At 34.5% G+C, this 23,873-nt stretch overlaps 1 protein-coding gene across 2 annotated transcripts in view; it reads left to right on the forward strand.

The window, feature by feature from the left end:
- Window positions 1–23,873, forward strand: part of Polr2L (DNA-directed RNA polymerases I, II, and III subunit Rpb10) — a 47,612-nt gene that overhangs the window by 14,026 nt on the left and 9,713 nt on the right. Inside the window, exons 2-3 of one of the 2 annotated variants that reach the window (XM_090414454.1) lie at window positions 10,569–10,624; window positions 16,038–16,148. In XM_090414454.1, coding sequence (XP_090270580.1) covers window positions 10,587–10,624; window positions 16,038–16,148 — 149 coding nt within the window. In that variant the 5' untranslated portion in view covers window positions 10,569–10,586. The remainder of the gene's footprint in view (window positions 1–10,568; window positions 10,625–16,037; window positions 16,149–23,873) is intronic. The other variant, XM_090414455.1, reaches the window with a different exon arrangement.

Consider the following 23,873-nt stretch of genomic DNA (forward strand, 5'->3'; position numbering starts at 1 on the left):
ACTCCATGGAAGTGACACAATAATAGCGTATGTTGGCTGTTTATAAAGGAAATTCTAAAACTATTTTGTGTTTAAATTTGAGTGGTATAATTTTGAGTAAAAGTGCACAACAATAGCCTGCTTGCCGATAGCTGAGACGTAAGCAAAACTACATGGCCTAGTTGTTAGTCTGTTAGTGAAGTCACCAGAAGAGATGTCCAGCCATGCTGAAGACTGCAAACCATTGTGCACCAAATTATTTTGAAAATATCAAATTTCAAAACACACCAAGTAAATAGAACAAAAACAGACATATATTGCACATTATTATAATTATTGTTGTTGTTTATTATCCCAAGGTCCCGTGAAGTCAGCCTCATCCTGGAAGGTCCCTTTGTCATACACACAGTGTCTGCAATACATTCCGATTATTCACAACTCTTCATGCAAAAGGCCTACTCCTCACAGCCTCCTTATACACTTCCAGGGATGATCTTTTATTCTCCCACCATTTTATGAAAAACTTCACTGTTAATCCTATAACAACCTCTTACCAACTTGTATGTCTCTATCATATCATCCTATTTCCTCCTATTCAATAGACTGTAAATTTCATCTTCACAACCTTTCTTCATACTCAACATTCCAGAGAGCAGAAACTATGTCAGTCAATCGTCTGTGGACCCTTTCCATATCTCTTCATCCTTTTGAAAGCCAGTTGACCAAATCTCTCTGCAGTGCATATGACTTAATCAAGGTCTTATATAATGGAACCAGAAGATCCTTCTACAAGTCATACCCTCTGCATCATTGCTAGAATTTGTTGTGTTGTCCTTGCAGTTTTGCCAATGTGTGCTCTAAATTTTAAATCCCTTATCCATCATCCCATAAAAGAGTAAATTCTAAATCCCATCTTGGGTTTCCAAATTTTAAACCCTTATGTTTTGCAACATTGAATTGTCATCTGCACTCCTGTGTACATTCACTCAGTCTATTCAAGTCTTCTTATAAGGCCACAGCATCTGCTCTATTCCTCATAGTTCATCCCAACTAATGTTAATGATAATTAACTTACAGGTTAAACAGCAGTGGCCCTAAAACAGACCCCTTGAGGCACACCACTAGTAACTTTCCTCTTCTGGTATATTGCTCTCCCATACACAACTTGCTGACATCTATCAGATAACCAATCTCCAATCCAATGCACTAGTCTAATATCCAACCATAGCCACTCTAGTTCATCAATCAACTTCTCATGCGGTAATCTATCAAAAGCATTTACAAAATTTAAGTATACTACTGTGTATCCATCTTCCTCATCCAGCTGCACTGGATGAGGGAGATGGATACACAGTAGTATACTTAAATGATTGTAATAAGTAATACATTATTTATTACACATTTATCACAAACATGATCTCCCTTTAACAAATTCGTGTTGTCCATCAAAGATAATACCACTGTTGTCAATCCAATTCCAGATCCTAGTTCTCACCAGCCTCTCCCACACATTATTCCACATGCCTGGTAAGCAGAGTGACCTATAATTTGGTGCTTGAGTTCTGTCACCTTCCTTATGAAGCTGTACAATCTTGCCTTTCTTCCACTCCTTTGGAACTTCACCCAATGTAAGACTCATATTAAATATGTGAACACAGTGTCAACTTCCTGGCACATATCTTCAAAATACATAGTGGTATATCAAATCCCACAGCATTATTAACATCAAGTTTGCTCAGTGTCTCATATACCTTTTGTTCACTCATTCTCTCCTCCTCATCTGTTGCTCTCACACTCTATGATGTCACATTCACAAGGATGAAAAATATATTGTGAACTACTTTATGAACTGCTCATTAAATATCGCAACGTCCTCTGCAGCAGTTCTTATGCCATTTTCTCCAATCATTACATCTTACCAAAATCATTATTTTTTTTTAGCTGGCTACATTGAAAGAACCCTGTAAAGATTTTTCTTCATTAGCTAACTGCTGTTCATATTGCACTTTTACTACCATTACCATCTGAGTTAACCTCATTGCATGTTCTTTGTACTCATCGTGAAATTGATTATTATCACTCATCTTATGTTGCCACCATAATACCTTCTTTCTCTGTACTGCATACTTAATCTCTATCTATTTCACACCTACCTTATTTTAATTCCAGATCCTTTAAATACATTTAGACATAGCTTCTACTAAGGTCTTGAATAGCACCCAAGCAGCAGTGATCTCCTTTCCACCCAACTACTCATTTCGTGCTGCAGCTGCAAGATGTCATCATATACCTTTTCCTCAGAGAAGTCCTCGCATGGCTGGCAACCACCGAGCTAATCATTTCATGGTCACTGTCACCAACTGGAGGGAGATTTGATACATTATTTATAATTACATCCTCTGATGAGATGATCAAATCCAACACCCTTAATCCTGTTATATACTGTTTGAGGTAATTGTCCCTCAAAATAACGAGAAACTCATTTTCTTTAAATTCCTGTTGCTGTCTTGTCATTCCAAGCTGTATTGCCATAATTAAAATCATTGTCCTTTCCTATTTACTTATACATTTCATGGTCATCACTCTCCACATTACCAGGTCTATAACATCAGTTTGTTCACCTTTATCTCATACCATACTGCCTGAAAACCACTTCCAACTATTTCCCTCTTGTATCTATATACCTTGTATGGGCATAACTTTTTCTATCATCAATAGCACTCCACCTCCCTTTTTTCCTCTATATCTCCATGAAATACATCGTACTCTTCCATCTCTATTCCTGTCTGGATGTCATCTTCGTCCAACCATGTCTGACTTATTCCAACAATTTTTGGATGAATGAATTCGATCAATACAACCATTTAATTTTCTTTGTTTCTGATACTTCTAGCATTCGTATACAAACATAATAGCTCATTTCTGGATCTGTAATAAGTTTTGCTGATATCACTTATTAGATGTGACTTCTCCACACCTTCCTGAAGCTATTTGTTTTTTTCCTTACTCATTTCAGCACCTTCTCCAAATCCAACTGGTCTCCCTACATCGTAGGCCATCCCATTCTCTTCTTGTTTACACACACAGTCATATCCTCTTTGAGCAGCAACCTTTCTCACCCCGAGTTTCCTCATTTTCCCCCTTTGTCTTGCACACTGTCTCATTCTTTACATTCATGCTACCCACTTCTTCATTTATGAACACCACTTCAATCCCTCTTTCCTTACTCTCCCACTCTTTCACATCGCTTCTTACTTGCTCAGATTCATTCCCTGCACTCATACTCTCCTTTCCAGCAGCAGTCTCTCCAAATGACTTGCACCGAAATCATTTAAATGCAGTCCCTCAATCTTATACATTTCAGCTCATCTTTCTTGTATGGGCATAACTTTTTCTATCATCAATAGCACTCCACCTCCCTTTTTCCCTTTATATCTTTATGAAATACATCATACCGTTCCATCTGTATTATATAACAGGAATGTGTTAGCAGAGCTAATCTCAGGTGGTATGGTCACTTAAACAGAATGGGTGAGGAAAGATTAGCAAAACAAGTATTCTCTACCAGGTTGGCAGGAAAACGACTCAGAGGAAGACCAAGATTGATTAATATGGTACAAATCAATCAATCTTTGTACCATATCAATCAACATATAGGTTGATTGATATGGTACAAAGTGCCTTAGATGATAGAAATATAAGATAATGTTGGAGTCTTGACAAGTAACATCCAACTTAGGCAAAATGGTTGATATTGTAGAATGACTGGTTTCATATATTTGAGCTAGCTGCATAACTTTCACACCTTCATGATGTTTTGCTATTATTTCTTTCTTCTGTTCAATAGAGAAAATTTTTCTGTTTTTTTTTTTTTCCTCACTAGCTTTCTTTTTGGGACCCATTTTGTCACATGGTAAAAAAATTCACTCTATAAAAAAAAAAGATATGCAAAATACAGTATTATTACAAATTGTACAACACTGAGACAAAGGATACAAAGAACATTTAAACCTAAACAAAGAGCGTCACCTAAAAGTAACAGTTCAAAAAAAAAACTTTTTGAAATAAAAGTTAACAGTTAAATTCGAAACCTGCAATTTTTGATGTAGTGCATATTGCTTGTAAAGTGACGATATTAGATATAGCACTTACCGTAACATACAATGATTATTATACAGATGAGATTTGATTTTGCCTTTTGATAGCAAATGAACAGTGACACGCACCCGCTGATTTATTGTCTATATGACCACCACATAAAAAATAAATGCTTAAATACTCATTTTCATCATAATATGCATTTATAACCACAAATTTTAAAATAAAGCACAGTACACACAAGAAAAGAAACAATAAACGGAAAATGTAAACATCTGGCTATGATGGGTCAAATATATCTGAGCTTCACAGCTATGCCGCATGGCTGAGTGCGATTGGAAAATTCCGGTTTTTTAGATCGGATAGAAGTTCACGTAATCAAGAGTCGTTAACCAAGAGATTTTTTTCTTACAGCCACTCGTCGTTATCTGAGGCCATTGTTAACCAAGGCACCACTGTATTTTACTAATAAGGTATGACACCTTTTGTCTACTGTTGGATCCTACTTCGTCTTAATCTATACCTTGGATCCGACATGATTACTATTATGATGTTCTTAACTAATTGATAAGTTGTGAGTTGATTTCTAATTCAAATATAAAGAAAATTTATATTTAAAGACTGCGCCACTTTATATCTGAATTAGTTCAAGAATTGAAGATAAACCAACTCTCAACTACCCTTCCTTTATATGTTGTTATTATATATACTGGCCGAGTATATTTAACTTACTTATTTTACCCGCTTTGGTTCGAATATTTTATGAATGGTGCAGTAAAAGAGATTCAGGCAAAATACATCTTTTGATTAACAAAAACAAACATTTAATTTTAGAATCACAAATTTTACACTTAACTTCAAATCAGTAATTAAGATATCATAAACATTTTAACTTCTCTGATAAATTCAATCATACAAACTCAGACCATGGTAAATCTGTCATCTCTATAATACAGTCTTCTTATAGTTCCTTCACTTCCAAATACGACAAAAATTGCAGTAACACCTCTTCACAAACAAACACTTTTAAATTTACACTTCAGCTAATTTCCGCAATAGTTACTGTTAGTATAGGGATATTCTAGGATGAAACTCACACACTTTTCTGTATAGAAATATTAAAGGTTGGAATAATCTTACCGATAATCTTTTTTCTTCATCTACTTATACGTAAACACTTTTTATAACTGTAAACACTTAAACAGTATACGGCACTCATTAAATAAATCTTCTAAGCAATAACTGAATTAATCATCGGTCACTATACACATAAACGTTCTTGTATGAAGTACTACTGATCACTCATGAATTAAGGCAACACGTAATAATTCTTTACTTGAGGTTTTATATGCACAGCTGTTCATTCTTCCTGCATTCAATTAATTCTTTAGGCACTATAATTCTAAACACAGCTATCCTTAAACTTCAACTTTACAGCCTCTACTATTCTCTAGTAACTCCGTGCTTTATTTCAAGATTCTGAGTGTCCTAGAAAGGTCGGCCCCGAAATTAAATCTCAGCTCAAGTATCGCTAGTCTATTTAGTAGTCACTCAGCTGTCTTCCGTAGCTGCAATTGTTATTCTACAACTTATTAGCTAACCGCCTCTCAACTAGGAGACTTTAATTAGCTCCTTGAGTGATTTTGCCGACTTGCTATTATCGCACTCAGATTCCCGAATGCTGAATGCTCCGATTCCACCTAATGCCAATCCTCTCTCCCTCTCTCTCTCTCTCTCTCTCTCTCTCTCTCTCTCTCTCTCTGTTTCCTCTCTAATCTATTTTATCTATATTTTCAGCGTTCTTCCTTTTTATATCCATTCTTCACGCCTAAATTGTTCTTGTGATCTCCTTGACTAAAACTCTTTTCAATAATTTTCAACATTCTCCTCACATTCTGTTCCAAACTCGCGCTCGCTTACTTACATGCGTCTCCATGAAAACAAAACATAATAAAATTGAGCTATTGCATAATGTTAAACTTCTACCAACAGGAATAAATAGAGAATATTTACATTTCAGTTAATGCGCAGTTAAATTATCAAATACAAATTCTTATAATATTAACATAGTAATAATTAAAATAGCTTAATAATATCAATACAGTCTTTTCATTATTAATACATATCTTTGATTAAATAATTAAATATTAGACAAAATTAAGGTAGTTATGAATATTAAATTATAAATCAAGTTATTTACATTAAATAATATTTACAAGTTTAGCCTTTGTGATGGAAGATCATGTTGGATTCTGAAGCAAATAATAATACTTAAATCTCTATATATTCAGAATCCAACACTACTCATATATGAAAATATGACTTCTGCATTACATCAACCTTAGCATTACCTCTGGGTGTGGATAGTGATCCTTCCCATAATGCATAGCATTTTACATGTCCATAAGGATATGTACTTTTCATTATGGGATACTAAGGCAAGTGATGTAAAGTCATTAGCTTCTATTTATATACGAGTTGCCCCAGTCCTGAAATAATATACTAATAATAAGTCATACAAAAGTAATTTCTGAAAATGCTTCAGGTGCAAACTTTGCTTACATTTGGATAAAGGATTAAACCAAGCATATTATTTCTTGGTATCTTTAATTTAATCTTACCAGTATTAATAATTTAATAATAAAGTTATATATCAATATTAATAGTTAAGCAGGGATACTGGAGTGCTAGGCGGTCATCCATCGAACAGCAATATCGCTGATATTATATTTTTGCATTTATTCCTTTTAAAGACTCCCCTAATTGTTTCCTGACTTCGTGTGATTCCTAAAAGTAAACACAATAGACTAATGCTTCATGAAGAAGACACTCTTCGATTGCATCACATTTGCATTAATAGCCTGGGTGTGTGTTCAAAACACGTACACCTTTCAGCCCTTCAAAAAGATGTACAGATGGGACAGTGGGTCAAATTCTTAGCATTCTAGTAGTTTTCAACCACTGGTTTAAAAGGCAAGGCAGAGTGAGCTCTGAGACAATAGCACCTAGAGGCTGTGATTGGTTATTGTATCAACCAATCAAATTGAATGTTGTGATGAGTTGCTGTTTTTGTTTTCTGGGTTTTATCTGTTTTGCATGTGTGAAGTGTAAACCGACGTGATAGGCAAGTTTTTATATATAATATAGACAAGTTTTTAATATAGTTATCAATAAATTTATAACTTTTTTTGCCTATATTTACAATGGGAAGTGGTACTGTAATCGAAAGAGGTAAGCCTCATCCTCCTCTTCCAAATTTTACACCTTTGAGTAATTCAAATATACTATTCTCCATTATTACTGTTTTCTAATATACAGTATCTTAATTCAAACACATTGTCATCCACTCTGTGCAGATTTGGTTATAAATTAAAGTATTCAAAATTATCTTACAATTAATTGCATTAGACCAATTAAGATGAGTACTGACGGGCTATACACTCTTAAAACTTTCATACATTGATAAAATGGAATCATACAGTTAAAGTGATGTGAATTTTGTAGCACAGGTTGCATAAGCCATGATAGCACACCGAACCAAAATGGGCATGCAATGTCACTGTAATTAAGTATTAATTAATTAATCATGTGCTGAGTTAATGTTAATGTACAAGGTTAATGGGCAGATTAGATGACTCCAAAATTTTTATTTTGTGCTATACTCATCATATATAATGACAACAAATTTTACACTTACAGCTTCTTACGTTAATTTTACTTTAATGTAGGCATGTAATCACACAGCAGGTTTCTTTACTGTAATTTATGAATGTCTTCCAGTATGAGATCAGTTATCAATCTTCAGTTAAGTTTCAATCTGCTGTCTTATCCTTCTCATCTGTCCCTTAGGATGGGTTGAGTCTCCCTGAATGTGAGGGGCTTACAATGAATTAATGCAGCTTGCTCGTCACTCTTCAGCTGCATCTCCTAGGGACAAGTATTTGTGACTGTAGATCCGTGTGTGTTCACGGGACCAGTTTTTCTGTTCTGGGTGGATACCCACCACCACCACCTCTGTATGAGACTGGCTAACTCACCTTTAGTCAAAAAGAAACCAGATAAAGGTTCCTCACATCTTGGATGGGAATCAGGTCTTTCCGACCAAAGGGCGTCATCTATACCAACTGAGCTATGGGAGGCTCTTTCATTAGGAAGTTTCATTTGGATTTAAAATAAATAAAAAAAACTACATGCTTATCTTAATGAATACAAAATATTAAATACAAATTTATGTACAAAATATATTAATATTTCATTTCGGTTGATGTGCAAGGTCAATTTTGAAGGCTGGATATATGGTAGAGTACTGTATTCTAATTAACATAATATAAAAGCAAACGTTTATTAGAATGCCCTACATGCATCTAACCATACCCTTACATAGCATACATTACTGTAGGAGTTAGATGATCACTATACGAATGTTTACCATCTCTGAATTTAAAGATTCACATTTTATACTCAAAGTATAAAAATCCCATCCCATGTTTTGGCTTTTTTTTTTATTTTTTTTTTTAACTTCAGATATTGTCTTATACACTAACATATATGGCAATTAACACAAAAATGTTAGCCCATCCACAGTACTAACATACTGTAGCTTTATAAAAAAAAAAGCATTTCCTGAGTGGAAGTCACATTCAAAAAAAAAAAAAAAAAAAAAAATCATTTATCCAAACTCGGTAAATTCTAAAGTGGTAGAGGTACAGTCCAATTAAATCCAACCTACCAGTCAGCCACTTTTTCTCTGTACTGACTCACTTCTCTCTCTCTCTCTCCCCCTGTGTATCACCTACATATAGTCTGTTTTTGCTTTACCTTGTCTATTTAGTGTGCATTTCATAAATGCTATCCAAATGAATTATCATTTAATCTCTCTACTTTCCTCCAAATTTGACAAGCATTAACTCATCAGTATCTATATAGTCCAGCTTGAATTCAAGCTTAATGAACTAATTTTCCCCCTCTTTTATTCTTTCCACCTCCCTCCTTTGAACATAAAGACTATTCGGTTGAAAGACTATATTTTCATTTTCTTCTTGGGTTTTCCTATATTCCTTTTCCCTTCAGGTTTATATTTATTTCCTTGGGTAGTCTCAGTTATTTTGAAGTTCTTTTATCATTTATTGTGCATATTTGTAATTCATTCCTTATTTTATCATTTCATATTTTATCCATCCTTTAACTGCTCTATGAAATTTCATTTCAGCTTGTATTATATTTTTTATTTATTTATTTTTTAATCAGCCTTTTTAAACTATAATTGTTGGTATTGTCCTGACTTTATAAAATTTTTATTGCAGTAAACAATTATTTTCTTGTGTTTCCCTTTTGCTGATTATCCTATAGTGCCATGATTGCTTGAAACTGGTGTAATTTATTATTATCTGAGTCCAGTGTTATATCACACCCTAAATATTGAAAATGTGTTACTTGTTCTAGAATTTGGTTTTCAGTTAATATTAGTTTGAGTTCATGTGGTTTATTTACCCCATAGTGCCATAGTTTTAGTTTTCTTTAACAAAATGCATTAAAAATAATTTGATGAATAGAATTCATTAAATTCTATTCATCACTTAGTTGTTGTAAATGGTAAATATGTCTTTGTAGGTCCTCTTCTGATTTTTGTATGATTACTTCATCATCTGGAAAAGAAAAAAAAAGCATTGTGTTTACTGTTATATGTTGGTTGTTGTTTATTCCTGGGTTTACTATAGATTTCTACTTCCTTATCAAGTCATTCTAGTAGCAAGGCTTATACGTTGGTCATACATAACTGGTAATTAGCTTATGGAATTAACAACGCATATAAAGTCTATTAATGAAAGGCAACTTTAATGATAACTTCTATATTTCGGCAATGTCACGTTGCCATCGTCAGGAACATAAAGATATGGTATGTGCATGCAGGCACTAACAAAAGCAAATGAGGAAGAAAGCAAGAAACTAAAATTGTTCATCTGGGTTGGGATGAACACACAAATATACAACAAGAGTTAAATATGAATCATTACATAATTAAAAACACTGAATGTGTAGGAACTGTTACACAAAAATACAAGTAAAACAGAAACACCTGACATATGGAAGCTGGCACATGGTCAGTCGTTGTTTAGCAGGTGTGCTCGATAGTTTGCAGAAAAATTAAAGTCCTATGTGTTTATAGATCTCATTAAGTGATTTCCAAATGTCACTCAAAACATTCCCTCATTTCTGTTGAGAGTGCCATGTGAGCAGATGCCAATAAAACAGACTTTCATTCTGATTCACAAGCTTTAGTAATGCGAAGTCCTGACATGGGTTTTGTTTCTTCTGTTGTAAAGTGACAATTATAATCAGCATATAGCTTAAATTTTTTACTGGAGAGTAATCAGAACCTCCAAAATTATTTTATCATACTAACCTATTAAGAATTCTTTGGTAAGGTACTGCCTTTTTTTTTTTTTTTTTTAAATATTATTTCCAACATCATAGCTTCTTTGATGTTGCAGGCGCTGAAGTTGTCTTCTATGTACAGCATGGAGCTCCTGTCCCAGTCAATATTGTGGTGAGTGTGGGAGAAATGGAATGCCAGACCTGAGCTGTCTTCTCTGTTGTTGTCGATGTCTCTAATATGCTCCTTTTGTTTTATTTCTGAACTTCTTGATGTTTGTCCTATGTCATTAAGGCACAAGAACATGGAATATTGTAACTCCAGGACTGACAAGGAAGTCTGCTCTGACAGAATACAGAGAAAAGATGAAAGGAAATGAAGCACTATGTAAAACTAGCTAAACAAGTCATGGGGATGACTTTACGAACATCAAAAATAAATATCATGGAAGTGGCAAAATATTCTGCAGACTTAAAAAAAAAAAAAAAAAAAAAAAAAAAACTTAGAAATGGAATTGGAGTAGAGTACTGTAAAAGAAATCAAATGATAAAGGTGATAAGAAAGCTGAAGATGAAAATATTCTGAATGTCTGGTGTAATTTCTTTGAACTGCCAAATGAAACAAGCAGTGTCAGCATGGTGATAGAAAATATTCACGAGGAATACAATCAAGAGTACTAATAACTGAGGTAAAAAAGCCATCAAATGTTTAAACATGAAGATATAATTTTTACAGTGGCTATACTGCATAATTCAGGTTAGTCAGAGGGTCAAATTCCAGATGATTGGAGTAGAGCCCTCATATTTCCCTACTTAGTGTTCTAGTAAGATCTATGCAAGTATACTTGAGAAAGTATTAAGAAGAAAAATCGTGGTAGTTTAGGCCAAATAGAGGTTGTCAGGATCACTCGGTTGTCAGGAAAAGGTGCCAAAGGAAAAGCTGTTCAGAATGTTGCAGATTTATATGGTGTAAATGGGACAATATCAAGAGTGGCCTATAAGTCATGAAGGCGTTTAAACATTTAATAACGTCTTTATTTATTATTATTATTTTGTTATAATGAAAAATAGAACCAGAAGATTGTTTTTATTAGTTATGAAAAACCACATCGTGTAAATGCCTTCTATTTTCAGCTTCATAAAGATGGGTCTTTTCTATGGCATGTTCCATGACAGCTGTATGGCATGTTTCTGACTGCAGTACTCTAATTTCTGTGCAAATGTTCTCCTATGGGGTTACCTGAAGTAAGAGATGGATATGAACAATCCCTAGACAATCAAACAGCTGAAGGAGAACATTTGTGCAGAAATTAGGGTACTGCAGCCAGAAACATTAACAGCTATTATGGGACATGCTATAGAAAGGGCTAATCTTTGTGAAGCCAAAAATGGAAGGTATTTACATGATGTGGTTTTTCATAACTAATAAAAAAAATCTCCAAGTTCTGCATTTCACTGTAATAAAAAAAAATAATAAAAATAATTAATAAATAAAAAAATATGAAATGTTTAAACCCCTTTGTGACTTACGGGCCACCCTGTATATTCTGTATTTGAGCTGTAAGTCAGCAGTTAATAAATCGAGGTACAGGAAAGATGGTTTGGTGTTAAATCAGATATTCACATTACTCCACTGTTATTCGTCATCTATATGGATGAAGGAAAATGGCATGAAACCATCAATCAGAATTGGCAATATTAATCTCGATTCTTTACTTTATGCAGATGATATACTCCTAAATAAATTCAGTACAAGTCTATAGATTTCCCTAACTAAATTGACTGACTGTTATAATAAATTTGGTATTTTATCATTTTATTGCTGAGTTTTTTCATACCAAATTTATTATAACAGTTGAAAATAGTCAGAAACATTGAAAACATCAACTGCATCCTGAATGGAGAATCTGCGGAAAAGGTGAAACATTTTAGTCCTTTAGGCACAGTTTTTCGTGAAGATGGCAAACTAAATATGGAAATAGACAACAGAATTAGCAAAGCTGAGATAATAGGGAAGTCACTGAATAAATTTATGTGGAATGAGAGAAATTAGTTAAAACGCCAAACTAGCTATGTACAAGACAGTGTTCAAACTAGTTTTAACTTATGGATATGAGAGCTGGTTTAGAAGTAAAACAACTGATCAAAGACTGGAGACCACAGATATTAGAGCTGTGATCAAGATTAGGGAATTGAACAGATAGCATCAAGGGCAGTATTATTAAACTGAGGATGTTAAATTCGTGACATTGTTAGCATTCAGTGTCAGGCAGTATGTCTGGTAGTATGATTACTTAAACAGAGTGGAAGAGAAAGGGTTAGCAGAAAGGGTTTCTTGCCAGGATGGCATGAAAAGGACCCAGAGGAAGATAGGTATAGGGTGGATTGAGACAGTAAGAAATGTCTTCAAAGACAAATATGAAATCTGATGTATTAATCTGACGGAAAACAGATTAATTTGGAGGAAAATTGTCGACATGAAGTTAATGATGTAATGTTTTCATGTAGTACTATCATAATATCCTGTACCTCCCACCCTCTCCAAGGGTACATATAAGTAGGCTTATAATACATCCCGGTTTGAAGGTATGGTCCCAGCCAGTTTGTCATTTTGTCCCGGTTATTTGGTAAAAATTTAAAAGTGCAGACGCAGTACAAAAAGTGCAGCCTCGGAAAATGGCGATTAGGCAACACGAATACCCGACTTTGGCCTGTGCGCTACATCACAAGTCATTGTTGAGCATGCACAATCTTAGTTTCTTTTCGGCATGTTTGTGTTTTTTTTACTTCATTAAATTAATTTAATGCCAAAAAGAAACTGTGTTTACGGATGAATTAAAAAAGGATTAGTCGTTTTTGAAAAACGTTTGTGGTCATATTGACAAAGTGAAATGTGAACAGTGCTCTTCAGAATTTTCTGTGGCTCATGGTGGGCATTTGGACATAAAAAATCACTTGGCATGTGCAAAACATAAGGTTGATCTAGCAACGGCAGGAACTTCCTCAAAGATATTGTTATATTTTAAAGGTGCTGATCCACGTGACAAAGAATTTTTAATAGCTGCTAGAGAAGCAACTTTTGCATTTCATGTTACTATTCACAATCTCAGCCTTTAAGTCTTCCGATTGTTCATCTAAATTGATGTCAAAGCTTTTTGAAACGAAGTTTAGACTGGGTAGAACAAAATGTGAAGATGTCATTGTTAATGTGATTGAGCCACTCTTGTTTCAGCAACTTTGTGAAGATTTAAACAAAACAAATTTTGTGACAATATCAATTGATTCTTCCAACAGGAAACAAATTAAAACTGTGCCATGTGTTGTGCAGTATTTTGCACCAGATTGTGAAGTAAAAGTTAAACTTTTAGACTTTCATTCAGTTCCCAGTGAAACTGCAGAAATACTGACAAACCATTTAATGTCAGTTATGAAAACTCATAATATAACAAAAAAAATTATTGGATTTTGTGGAGATAACTGCAATACCAATTTTGGGGGTGTAAAACAGAGAGGAGAAAACAATATTTACAGTCGAAGAAGGAACTAGGGAGAAATATTGTAGGCATTGGTTGCGGTGCTCACATCGTTCACAACTTCTTCAAACTGCAGTTGATGTTCTATCTATTGAAATAGAAGCTTTAGTAGTCAAAAGTTATAAATATTTCCACGTTTATACGGTTCGAGTCACTCAACTAAAAGTGTTCTGTGAATTTGTGGATGTAGAGCATAAAAAGGTTCTTCAACATGGCAACACCCATTTTCTTTCACTACTTCCAGCTATTGACAGAATACTTGAAATCTATGAGGGACTGAAATCATATTTTATTTCATAAGAACACTGTCCAGTGATGATAAAACAGTTCTTTGATAATGATTGTGGTGAAATATATTTGTGGTTTGTGCATGGGCAACTCAAATTGTTTAACAAATCTATCTTGATTATGGAAAGTACAAAAGCGAGTGCAACAGATATTGTCATTGAACTTAGAAAATTTTAAAAAAATCTTGAGGAAAGGCGTGATAATAAATTTATACCTCAAGAAGCAAAAAAGCTTTTTAGAATACTGGAAAATAATGGAAATATTAATACAATACTACAAGAGTTTACAAAATTTTATGACTGATGTCTTTCTTACATTGAGCTTTGGGAAAACAGTTTTGGTGGAGCAGAATCTTTTACTTGGATAAACAGCAATGAATTAACTTGGTTGGAAATTGAAGCTTCAGGTGAAAAAATTAATGAACCTCTTGCAAATAATGCAATAAACATGGATGAAGTGGTGATTGCAAAAGCTTTTTGGTCGGCAAACCATGACATTTTGAAAAATAAAGTTGCGAAGAAAAATCGATACAACTATTCAGTCATTTCAAAGAAAAGAACATTTCATTGCCTAATCTTATCCAAATTATAGAATACATTTTCAGCCTGCCAGGCACATCTTCACCTGTTGAAAGGATATTCTTAATAATGAATAAAATATGGTCCGAAGAAAGTGGTAGAACGGCTGAATCAACAGTAAAAGTTGTATTTCGCTGCAAACTTAATAGTGAACTAAATTGTAGTGAATTTTTCAACACGATTAAAAATAACAAAGAATTTTTAAAGAAAATTCATGCTAGTGATAAATATTAATAACTTTTTAATAATAAGTTATGTTCAGTTAAGAGTAATTAAAAATTATTACTACAAAATGTTGTTTTTTGTTAACCACTCCGTTATTTAGCCTTTTGAATCATAAGTACTTAGCGTAGAAAGTGTTACTTTCTGTTTTGAGCAAACACTCAAAAATGTCCCGGTTTGATTAAAAAAAAAAAAAAAATTGATGGTAAGTCTACATATAAGAAATTTGATGCTGACCTCAGTACAACTCAAAAGCAGTTTAGGTAGTTACTCATAATTCACAATGAGTATATAATACTCATTATATACTGCACGAGTAAAAAGTATATGCATTGTGAGATAACAAAGGGCAATTTTATGCAAAATTAATTGCGATCTTATAAACAAGTAGCCTAGTTGTGAAGGATGAAAGAGGAATAAAATTTATCTATTTAAAAAAAAAATTGCTACAAGAAATATATCAGGCTATTCACCAGACTAAATCACATTTCCATGAATCTTCTCATAATTCACATTTCATAGTATTACCTTTATCTGCCTGTAAACCCTTTATAGAATTTCATCTCCCTGAAATTCAGCTAATTCCTGAATATACACACAGTAATAGTATTATCAGTACCTTTGGATAATGTTCAGTATTAGTATAAACTGCATCAACAGAATTAGCAAAGAGAGGTTACAACATTCATTACAAAATGTTGTAATCTTATGAAAAATGAATGTGTAAGTGTTTAATAGTTTGGAGTCAGTAGTAATATATTATCAGAAATCTATACTGATATACTGTATATGTATACTACCATATAGCTTATGTGATTAGATTATTAGTATGATTTTGCAAGTTTCAGATAATCACAGATTGTTTATAGATTAATAGCATTCATGAAGGGATTTTTTTTTCTTTTAATAAATCCTTTTGTGCATGCAAAACAGTTTACATACAGTAAATACGTTACCGCTTATACAGGGTTGCAGCATCAACAATGATTATCCCAATTCGTTGCTTTACTTGTGGAAAAGTAATTGGTAATAAATGGGAGGCTTATCTTGGACTGTTACAGGCTGAATATACTGAAGGGTAAGAAAGTGTTTTATTTTTTTTTTTTTAATTGCTTTATGAAGTCTAGTTTTGCTGAAACAAATTTATGAAATTTTGAGATGCATTAAATATACATTTTTTAATATTTTTAAAATAACAGAATAAAGATGTGAAAGCAATTTTGTCATGTTGTACCATCATTTGTATTTTGGAACTTGAAGTAAAAAAAGCCATCAAAGACTTGAAATGTGGAAAGGCGGCAGGAGTAGATGATATTTAACCAGAAATGCTGAAATATGGTGGTATAAAAGTCTTACATAATTCAGAAGGCTGGACAGAGGGACGAATTCCCGATGATTGGAGTAGAGCTCTCATAGTACTCACATATAAAAAGGGAAATAAAACTGAATGTGAGAATTACAGAGGTATTTCCCTACTGAGTGTTCCTGGTAAGATATATGCAAGTATACTTGAGAAACGGTTGAGAAGAATTGTGGAAGAAAAGCTTGGTGAAGAACAAGCTGGATTCAGGCCAAATAGAGGCTGTCAGGATCAGATCTTCACTTTACGACAAATAGTTGTGAAATTATGGGAATATAACAAAGATCTGTATTTAAGTTTTGTTGATCTGGATATACATTTTTTATATTTTACTAAATATACATTTTTTAATATTTTTAAAATAATAGAATAAAGATGTAAAACAAATTTTGTCATGTTGTACCATCATTTGTATTTTGGAACTTGAAGTAGAAAAAGCCATCAAGGTGCCAAGAGAGAAGCCTATTCAATATGCTACAGTTATATGGTGTCAATGGGACATTATATCAAGCAATACTTAGTCTTTATTTGAGTTGCAAGTCAGCAGTTAGAATTGCAGGAAACACAGGAAGATGGTTTAATGTTAAATCTGGAGTGAGACAAGGATGTACATTATCCCCTCTGTTGTTCATTATCAATATGGATCATATTATGAGGTATTAACCTTCCTGCCAATGTGGATGAAATAGTGACACCAAATTGCACTTCTTATCCATGTTATTCAATGGGTTTTAGAGCTTCGTATCCAGATTTATCTCAATGTCTATAGATGTCGTGGTCGGTTGGGAGGTTAAACATGATATCAAAATTGGAGATGTTAATGTAAGCTCTTTGCTTTATGTGGATGATGTTATACTTCTAAATAAATCCGCTACAAGTCTGCAAGATTCGCTGACTAAATTGAATAACTGTTGTAATATATATGGTATGAAGGTCAGCAATAAAAAGACAATTAAAATAGGCAGAATCATTGAAAATATCAACTGCCTTGTGAACGGAGAACCTGTGGAACAAGTAAAACATTTCACCTACTTAGGCACGATTTTTAGTGAAGATGGTAAATTAAATATGGAAATAGACAACAGAATCAACAAAGCGGGTATGGCAGTCAATTGAATAAATTCATATGGAATAAGAGAGAAATTAGGCAGTACACTAAATTAGCTATAAAGAAGACAGTGTTCAAACCAATTTTAACTTATGGATCTGAGAGCTGGGTCAGAAGTAAAACACTTGACCAAAGACTAGAGACCACAGATATGAGAGTCCTGAGAAAGATTAGAGGCGTGAACAGATGGCATCAATGGCAATATATGAAAAAAGAGGATATTAGGAAAGAACTTGACATTGTCAGCATCCAGGAATGTGCTAGCAGAGCTAATCTCAGGTGGTATGGTCACTTAAACAGAATGGGCGAGGAAAGATTAGCAAAAACAAGTGTGCTCTTCCAGGTCGGCAGGAAAATGACCCAGAGGAAGACCAAGATATAGGTGGATTGATATGGTACAAAGTGCCTTAGATGATAGAAATATAGGATCTGATAATATTGGAGTCTTGACAAGTAAGAGACTGATTTGGAGGAAAATTGTAGATAGGAAGTTAGTAATGATGTAAATCTTTCATATAGTACTATCATATCCTGTACATGGCAGGAAGATGATGATGAAGATGTGAAAGAGCTAAATAGCTTATAACATTTAACAAAAGACTTAAATTGTACATTTATGTACTAAAACTAAAGTTTGCAGTCCTGCTGCTATTTAACATCTTGCACTTTTTTTCTTACCAAGGCTAATTGTTATGGTATAATGTAAACATTCAGAACGTTCAGTTAATATTCAAAATCAATTATAATGTGCTCACTTTACACATTGGCATTGATTTCGCTGATGAGTGGTTCTGACAAACAACTGACATGCTGTAAATGTGGATTTAACAACCGAAGTGAAACATGCTTGAAGAATTTTTTCTATATACACACACACACACACTGGGTGATTATAAAATAACGTCAAGTGTTCAGAGCCCTCTAGCGAGTAACGTATTCGACGAAACACACCAATATTCGGTAGATATACACAGTGGAACATGGGGATTCGATTTAACGGGGAAAAAAAAATTTTTTACCAAAAGTCGCCAACAGGGGAAATTTTGGTGCTGCGAAATTAATTTTAGTAGGTGTGACTAATGAATGACTAAATGGCAAATGAGAGACAGCACACATCAATTTCGTGACGTTTATTGTTAATTACAAATGAGGTTCAATATGACCACCATTCTGATGTTCCAGGAACTGCATACGGTGCGAGCCACTGTGTGGCTCGCAACATATCGGACTTGATTTGTCTCACTTGTAACGTTATTTGATCTTTCAAAGTTGGAATATCAGGTACATGTCCTTGATACACAATGCTTTTAAGAAATCCCCACAGCCAAAAGTCACAAGGATTGAGATCAGGTGATCTCGGTGGCCATGGCATGGGAAATGCATGACTAATGATTCTTCTGTCAGAGAAATGTTGTCACAAAACACGCTGTACCTGAAGTCCGATGTGGGGTGGTGCACCATCCTGCATGAAGATGGTCAAATCGAGACATCCTCTTTGCTGCAGTTGTGGAACCATAAAGTTCTGTAGCATATTGGCATACCTGTTAGCATTGACGGAACAGGTCACTGGTCCATTTTGGTGATTTTCCTCGTAAAAGTATGGACCGATGATAAAAGTGCTGTAAATCCACACCACACTGTGACTTTGGGTGAGTGGATAGGCATCTGTAGACACATGTGCGGATTAGTTGCAGCCTGAATGCGACAGTTGCATGTGTTAATATCGCCGTTCAAATAAAATTGCACTTTGTCACTCCATAAAATCTGCCACCACGGCCATGCGTGCTAAGAATCTCAAAGATAAGTCGATTCGTGTGGTCGCATCACCAGGGTACAATTCTTGAACATGACTGATTTTATAGGGGTAAAACTTCAACATCTGATGTAGGATTTTCCACACCGTTGTGTATGCGATATCCATTTGCCGGGATATTGTTCGTGCACTGCTGGTACCCTGCACATTCGTCATCTCCTGTTCCACAATAGCAGTTGCAACTTGTTCAACTTGTTGGTGATTGATTGGTTTGCTTCCCCTACCTGCACTGCTAGAGTTCCAGTAGTTTCAAATCGGCGAATCAGTTTTCGTAAGTTTGTTACACTAATCGGTCCTTTTTGTAAATTTTTCATATGCCGAAAATCACGAAGACAAGCACTGGCATTATTGTTCCGCTGATAATAGAGTTTGACTAACAAAGCGCACTCACGTAAGTAAGAGGCATCGAAAAGCAGTTCGTCTACGAATGATAAGAAATCTCACAGACTTTCCTTTTATTGCATGATTGCTCACAAGAAATGCAAATTAATGCATATTACTTGGTAAACAGCGCCAAAATTTCCCCTTTTGGCAACTTTTGGTACTTTTTTTTTCGTTAAATCGAATCCCCATGTTCCACTGTGTACATCTACCAAATATCAATGTGTTTCGTCCAATACATTACTTGCTAGAGGGCTCTGAACACTTAAAGTTATTTTATAATCACCTGGTATATATATAGTAAACTCTCATTCTTGAGACCATCTTATTTTCAAAATGAGCAAAAAACAAATTTGTAATTTGTAGATCATATACACAATTTGTTGTTCTGCTTCATGCTTTCTAAATTTATTTGTTATAAATTATTTTTAGTAGTAAAGACATAGTCTCTAAGAATATATTTTGCACCTTCTAAAAATGTTGCTAACCACTTCATTAAGTCCTGACAAGTTTGCAGATCCTTCTCTTGAAATTCATGCTGATGACAAAAGAAAATAACCTCTTCTCACACTAGCTAATTGCTTCTCCTGGCCATTCATGAGCATGAGAACAGCAAAATATTTGAGCATCCTGGTTACTAAAGTCTTCAAGTACTAACATTACTATTTCAATTGTACTTGTGATCCAGAGCTAATGTTACGTTACCCTCACGTGGGAAAAAATGATATAACATTTTTGCCATTGCTTGTTATTGTACTCCGTAATCAGAATAAAAGTGCAAGCAAATAAAATTTAGCCAGTCCTGCTGTGAATTCTAATGGTGTGACAAAAGAAAAAGAGAGAAAAAAAATTTAATATAGCATTAATGAATACTATCTCCCACAGTGGGAGAGGGGGATATAAGCCATCAGATAAAATATTGGTGGTGTTAAACCATTGTTTAATTTGTTCTTATTTTTCATTCCATTAAATACAAATAAATGAGCCTTCAACCAGTACTCAGACTGAAATACAAGATTGCTTGAAGAATGTTTCTCACTTTTGCTATAAGTTTACAAATTCATATTATAGCAAAGCTATAAGAATTTGTAAACACAATCATTGCCATTCTTTCTAAAATACTCTTTCACTTAACTAAAAATAGCAGCAGTTACATCTTGCGAGAATTCGTTATACTTCACCAACTAGGGATGCCTTTTGGAATTCTCACTTTCAGAAGACGTGTGCATGCATACACACACACACACACGTGACATAGTATTTCTTACCTGTGTGTCACAAATGTAGCAGTAGTTTGAGAAATTTGCATTGAAGGCCATAAAGAAATATAGACTTGTTCCATCTTCAACTACCTAAAAAGTAACCATCTGGCCATTTCTTATGTCCAAGGAATCTCTAGGTGCATTCTCAGAGTAAACATCTCATTTTTAATCGTATTATTTTGATCGCTAATTGACATTGGCCTGTAATAGCCCATCTCTATGAGAGATGGGCTATCATTTCACCAGATTTGCTTTCTTCTAGTATATTGGTGTTTTTAGGGAGGATTGTGGTACACTACCCCAAATGTGAGAACTGTAAAGTGGGACAGATTTGGGATTTATATAGTGTTCAGTTGTGCAGGTGAAACATAATCATAATGTCTGAAGTTCAAAAGAAGCGATTGATGCAATGTGCTTATGCCAGGAAGAGTTAGAGATGGGTATATCATCCCAAGAAAACTGATCTAACCTTGAAAGATATATTAGAGGTGAAGTATTAAGACAACTGTGTTTTGGTAGTATTGAATTTGACAAGGTTGTTCTCACCCCATTCAAATATGGCTTAGAGATGGTGCTTAAAGCCCTGATTACAGAAGATCTTGAAGTTTTTGATATTTGAGCATTGCTAGGTTTGTCAAATGGGAAAAAAAAAGTAATGGGGTGTCCTGTCATCAGCAGAACTGTGGATGGGATCTGAGTTTGTGACATGGGCTTGTTTGAGTAGGAAAAAGTGTATGGACAACAGTACAGAGCCTTATGGTTGTTCAGGTGGATGAAATATTTTTCATTGGTCCTGCTGCCTCTGTATGAGGCTGACTAATATATCCTCAATTGAAATACACTTCTAAAGGTTCCTGACATCCTAGACAAGATTCTTACCCAGGTCTTTCCAACCCAAGAGTATCATTGATAGAATGAGCTATGGAAGCAATCTAGGAAATTGTCAGTTCATTTAGAAAGGACAGGCACTAAACTATAATGTAAATCTGGTAAGAATGTGCTTATGCCAGACCTGATTAAATGCTTGGGAAAGGTCTAGAGCACATATGGGCAACCTGCAGCCGGATCTGGCCCTAATCTATTTCAGTGAAGTTTGTCTGATTCGTGGTGGGAGAAAACATGGTGTGTTCTACTAACTCACATTAAGCTGACGTCATATGACTTGCACAAAACACTATGTTTTCTCCAACCAAGGTCTCTTTCTCACTTTGACTAGTGGCATCTGTGAACGTGTTACAATGTGTCAGTGCGGTACTTGTGTTGGTGTTGTGCTTTGTTCAGTGCCTGCACTGATGTTATGTTCTGTTCAGTGCCTGCGGTGTAGAAGACAGTTTTGTTTAACAGTTCTGAATATCATTTATAAACTTGGAACAATGTCAGGGGTTATTGCAAAAAAAAAAGAAAAGTAGATGCAGAGAATCGTCAATTTCAAGACAAATGGATGGAGGATTATTATTTTATTCTGAATAAAGGTTTGCCTGTATGTTTGCTGGGCAACGAATCCTTATCCATCAACAAAGAATACAACTTGAAGAGACACTTTACTTCGAGACATGCAGATCACCCAAAAATTGATGGACAACTATGAAAAGATGAAATACAGAAGTTGAAGAAGAACTTGGATACCCAGCAGCAAATGTTCAACAATCAAAGAACGCAGCACCACAGCATAGTCAAAGCCAGCTTTGTGGTAAGAGAAAAAATCGCTAAGCATTCTAAGTCATCCGGTGAAGGAGAATTTATCAAAGAATGTCTGCTGGATGTTGCAAGTATGTCTTGAAAAGAAAAAAGACTTTGAGAATATTCGTTTGTCGAGACATACTGTTGTCCGACGATAGAAATTATGGCTGATGATATCAAAAAAAAAGTTTAAAAGAGAAGATTGCTAGATTAGAAGCATTTTCAACTGCTTTGGATGACAGCACCGATGCCTCCGATACAGCACAACTAACAATATTATTCGAGGAGTTGATGCGGATTTCAACATCACAGAAGAATTATTGGCGCTTCGGCCGTTAAAAGGAACAACTACTGGTGAAGATATATTTAAAACAGGCAACACAGTCTTCGAGAGATTTGGGTTTAAATGGAGTTCACTATCTGGCATATGCACTGATGAAGCCCCTGCAATGGTTGGTGCGCAGAAGGGATTTACGGAATAGTTCATGAAAGAGCAATAGAACTACAGATCCATCTGGAAAATTTAACAAATTTTCACTGCATTATCCACCAACAAAATCTGTGTGCAAAATCAATTAAATTCACAAATGTTATGGAAGTTGTAGTAGCCAGTATTAACTCTATTAAGTCATGTGCACTTAATCACCACAATTTAAGGAGTATTTTCGGATTATGAAGATGTGTGTTATTATTGTGAAGTGAAGTGGTTGAGTAAAGGTAAAATGTTAAAACGATTTTATGATCTGAGAGAAGACATTGCAGATTTTATGGACATAAAAGGAAACACAATTAACCAAGTAAAAGATTATGAGTGGGTGTGTGATTTAGCATTCCTTGTAGATGTCACTGGATACCTAAACGAACTGAATCTTAAATTGCAAAAACAAGGACAATTGGTTCATGAACTGCATGGACATGTTAAAGCTTTTTGTAATAAACAGATTGTTGGAAAGTCAGATAAGAGTTTAAAATTATAATTTTCCTACTCTAGCAACTCATAAAAATATCCCTTATAATTGTTATGGAGATGAACTGAAGGCACTAATAGAGCAATTTGATACAAGGTTTGCCGACTTCAAAAACAAAGACTCCACATTCGCTATATTTGCCTGTCCAATGGATGCCAATGTAAATAATGTGCCAGAAAACTTACAGCTGGAATTTATTGAGCTTCAGGTGGATTTAGTGCTAAAATCACA

This window comes from Typopeltis vanoorti, chromosome 25, assembly GCF_054136105.1.
Source record: "Typopeltis vanoorti isolate ZY-2024b chromosome 25, IOZ_Tvanoo_1.0, whole genome shotgun sequence".
In the NCBI taxonomy this organism is placed as follows: domain Eukaryota; kingdom Metazoa; phylum Arthropoda; class Arachnida; order Uropygi; family Thelyphonidae; genus Typopeltis; species Typopeltis vanoorti.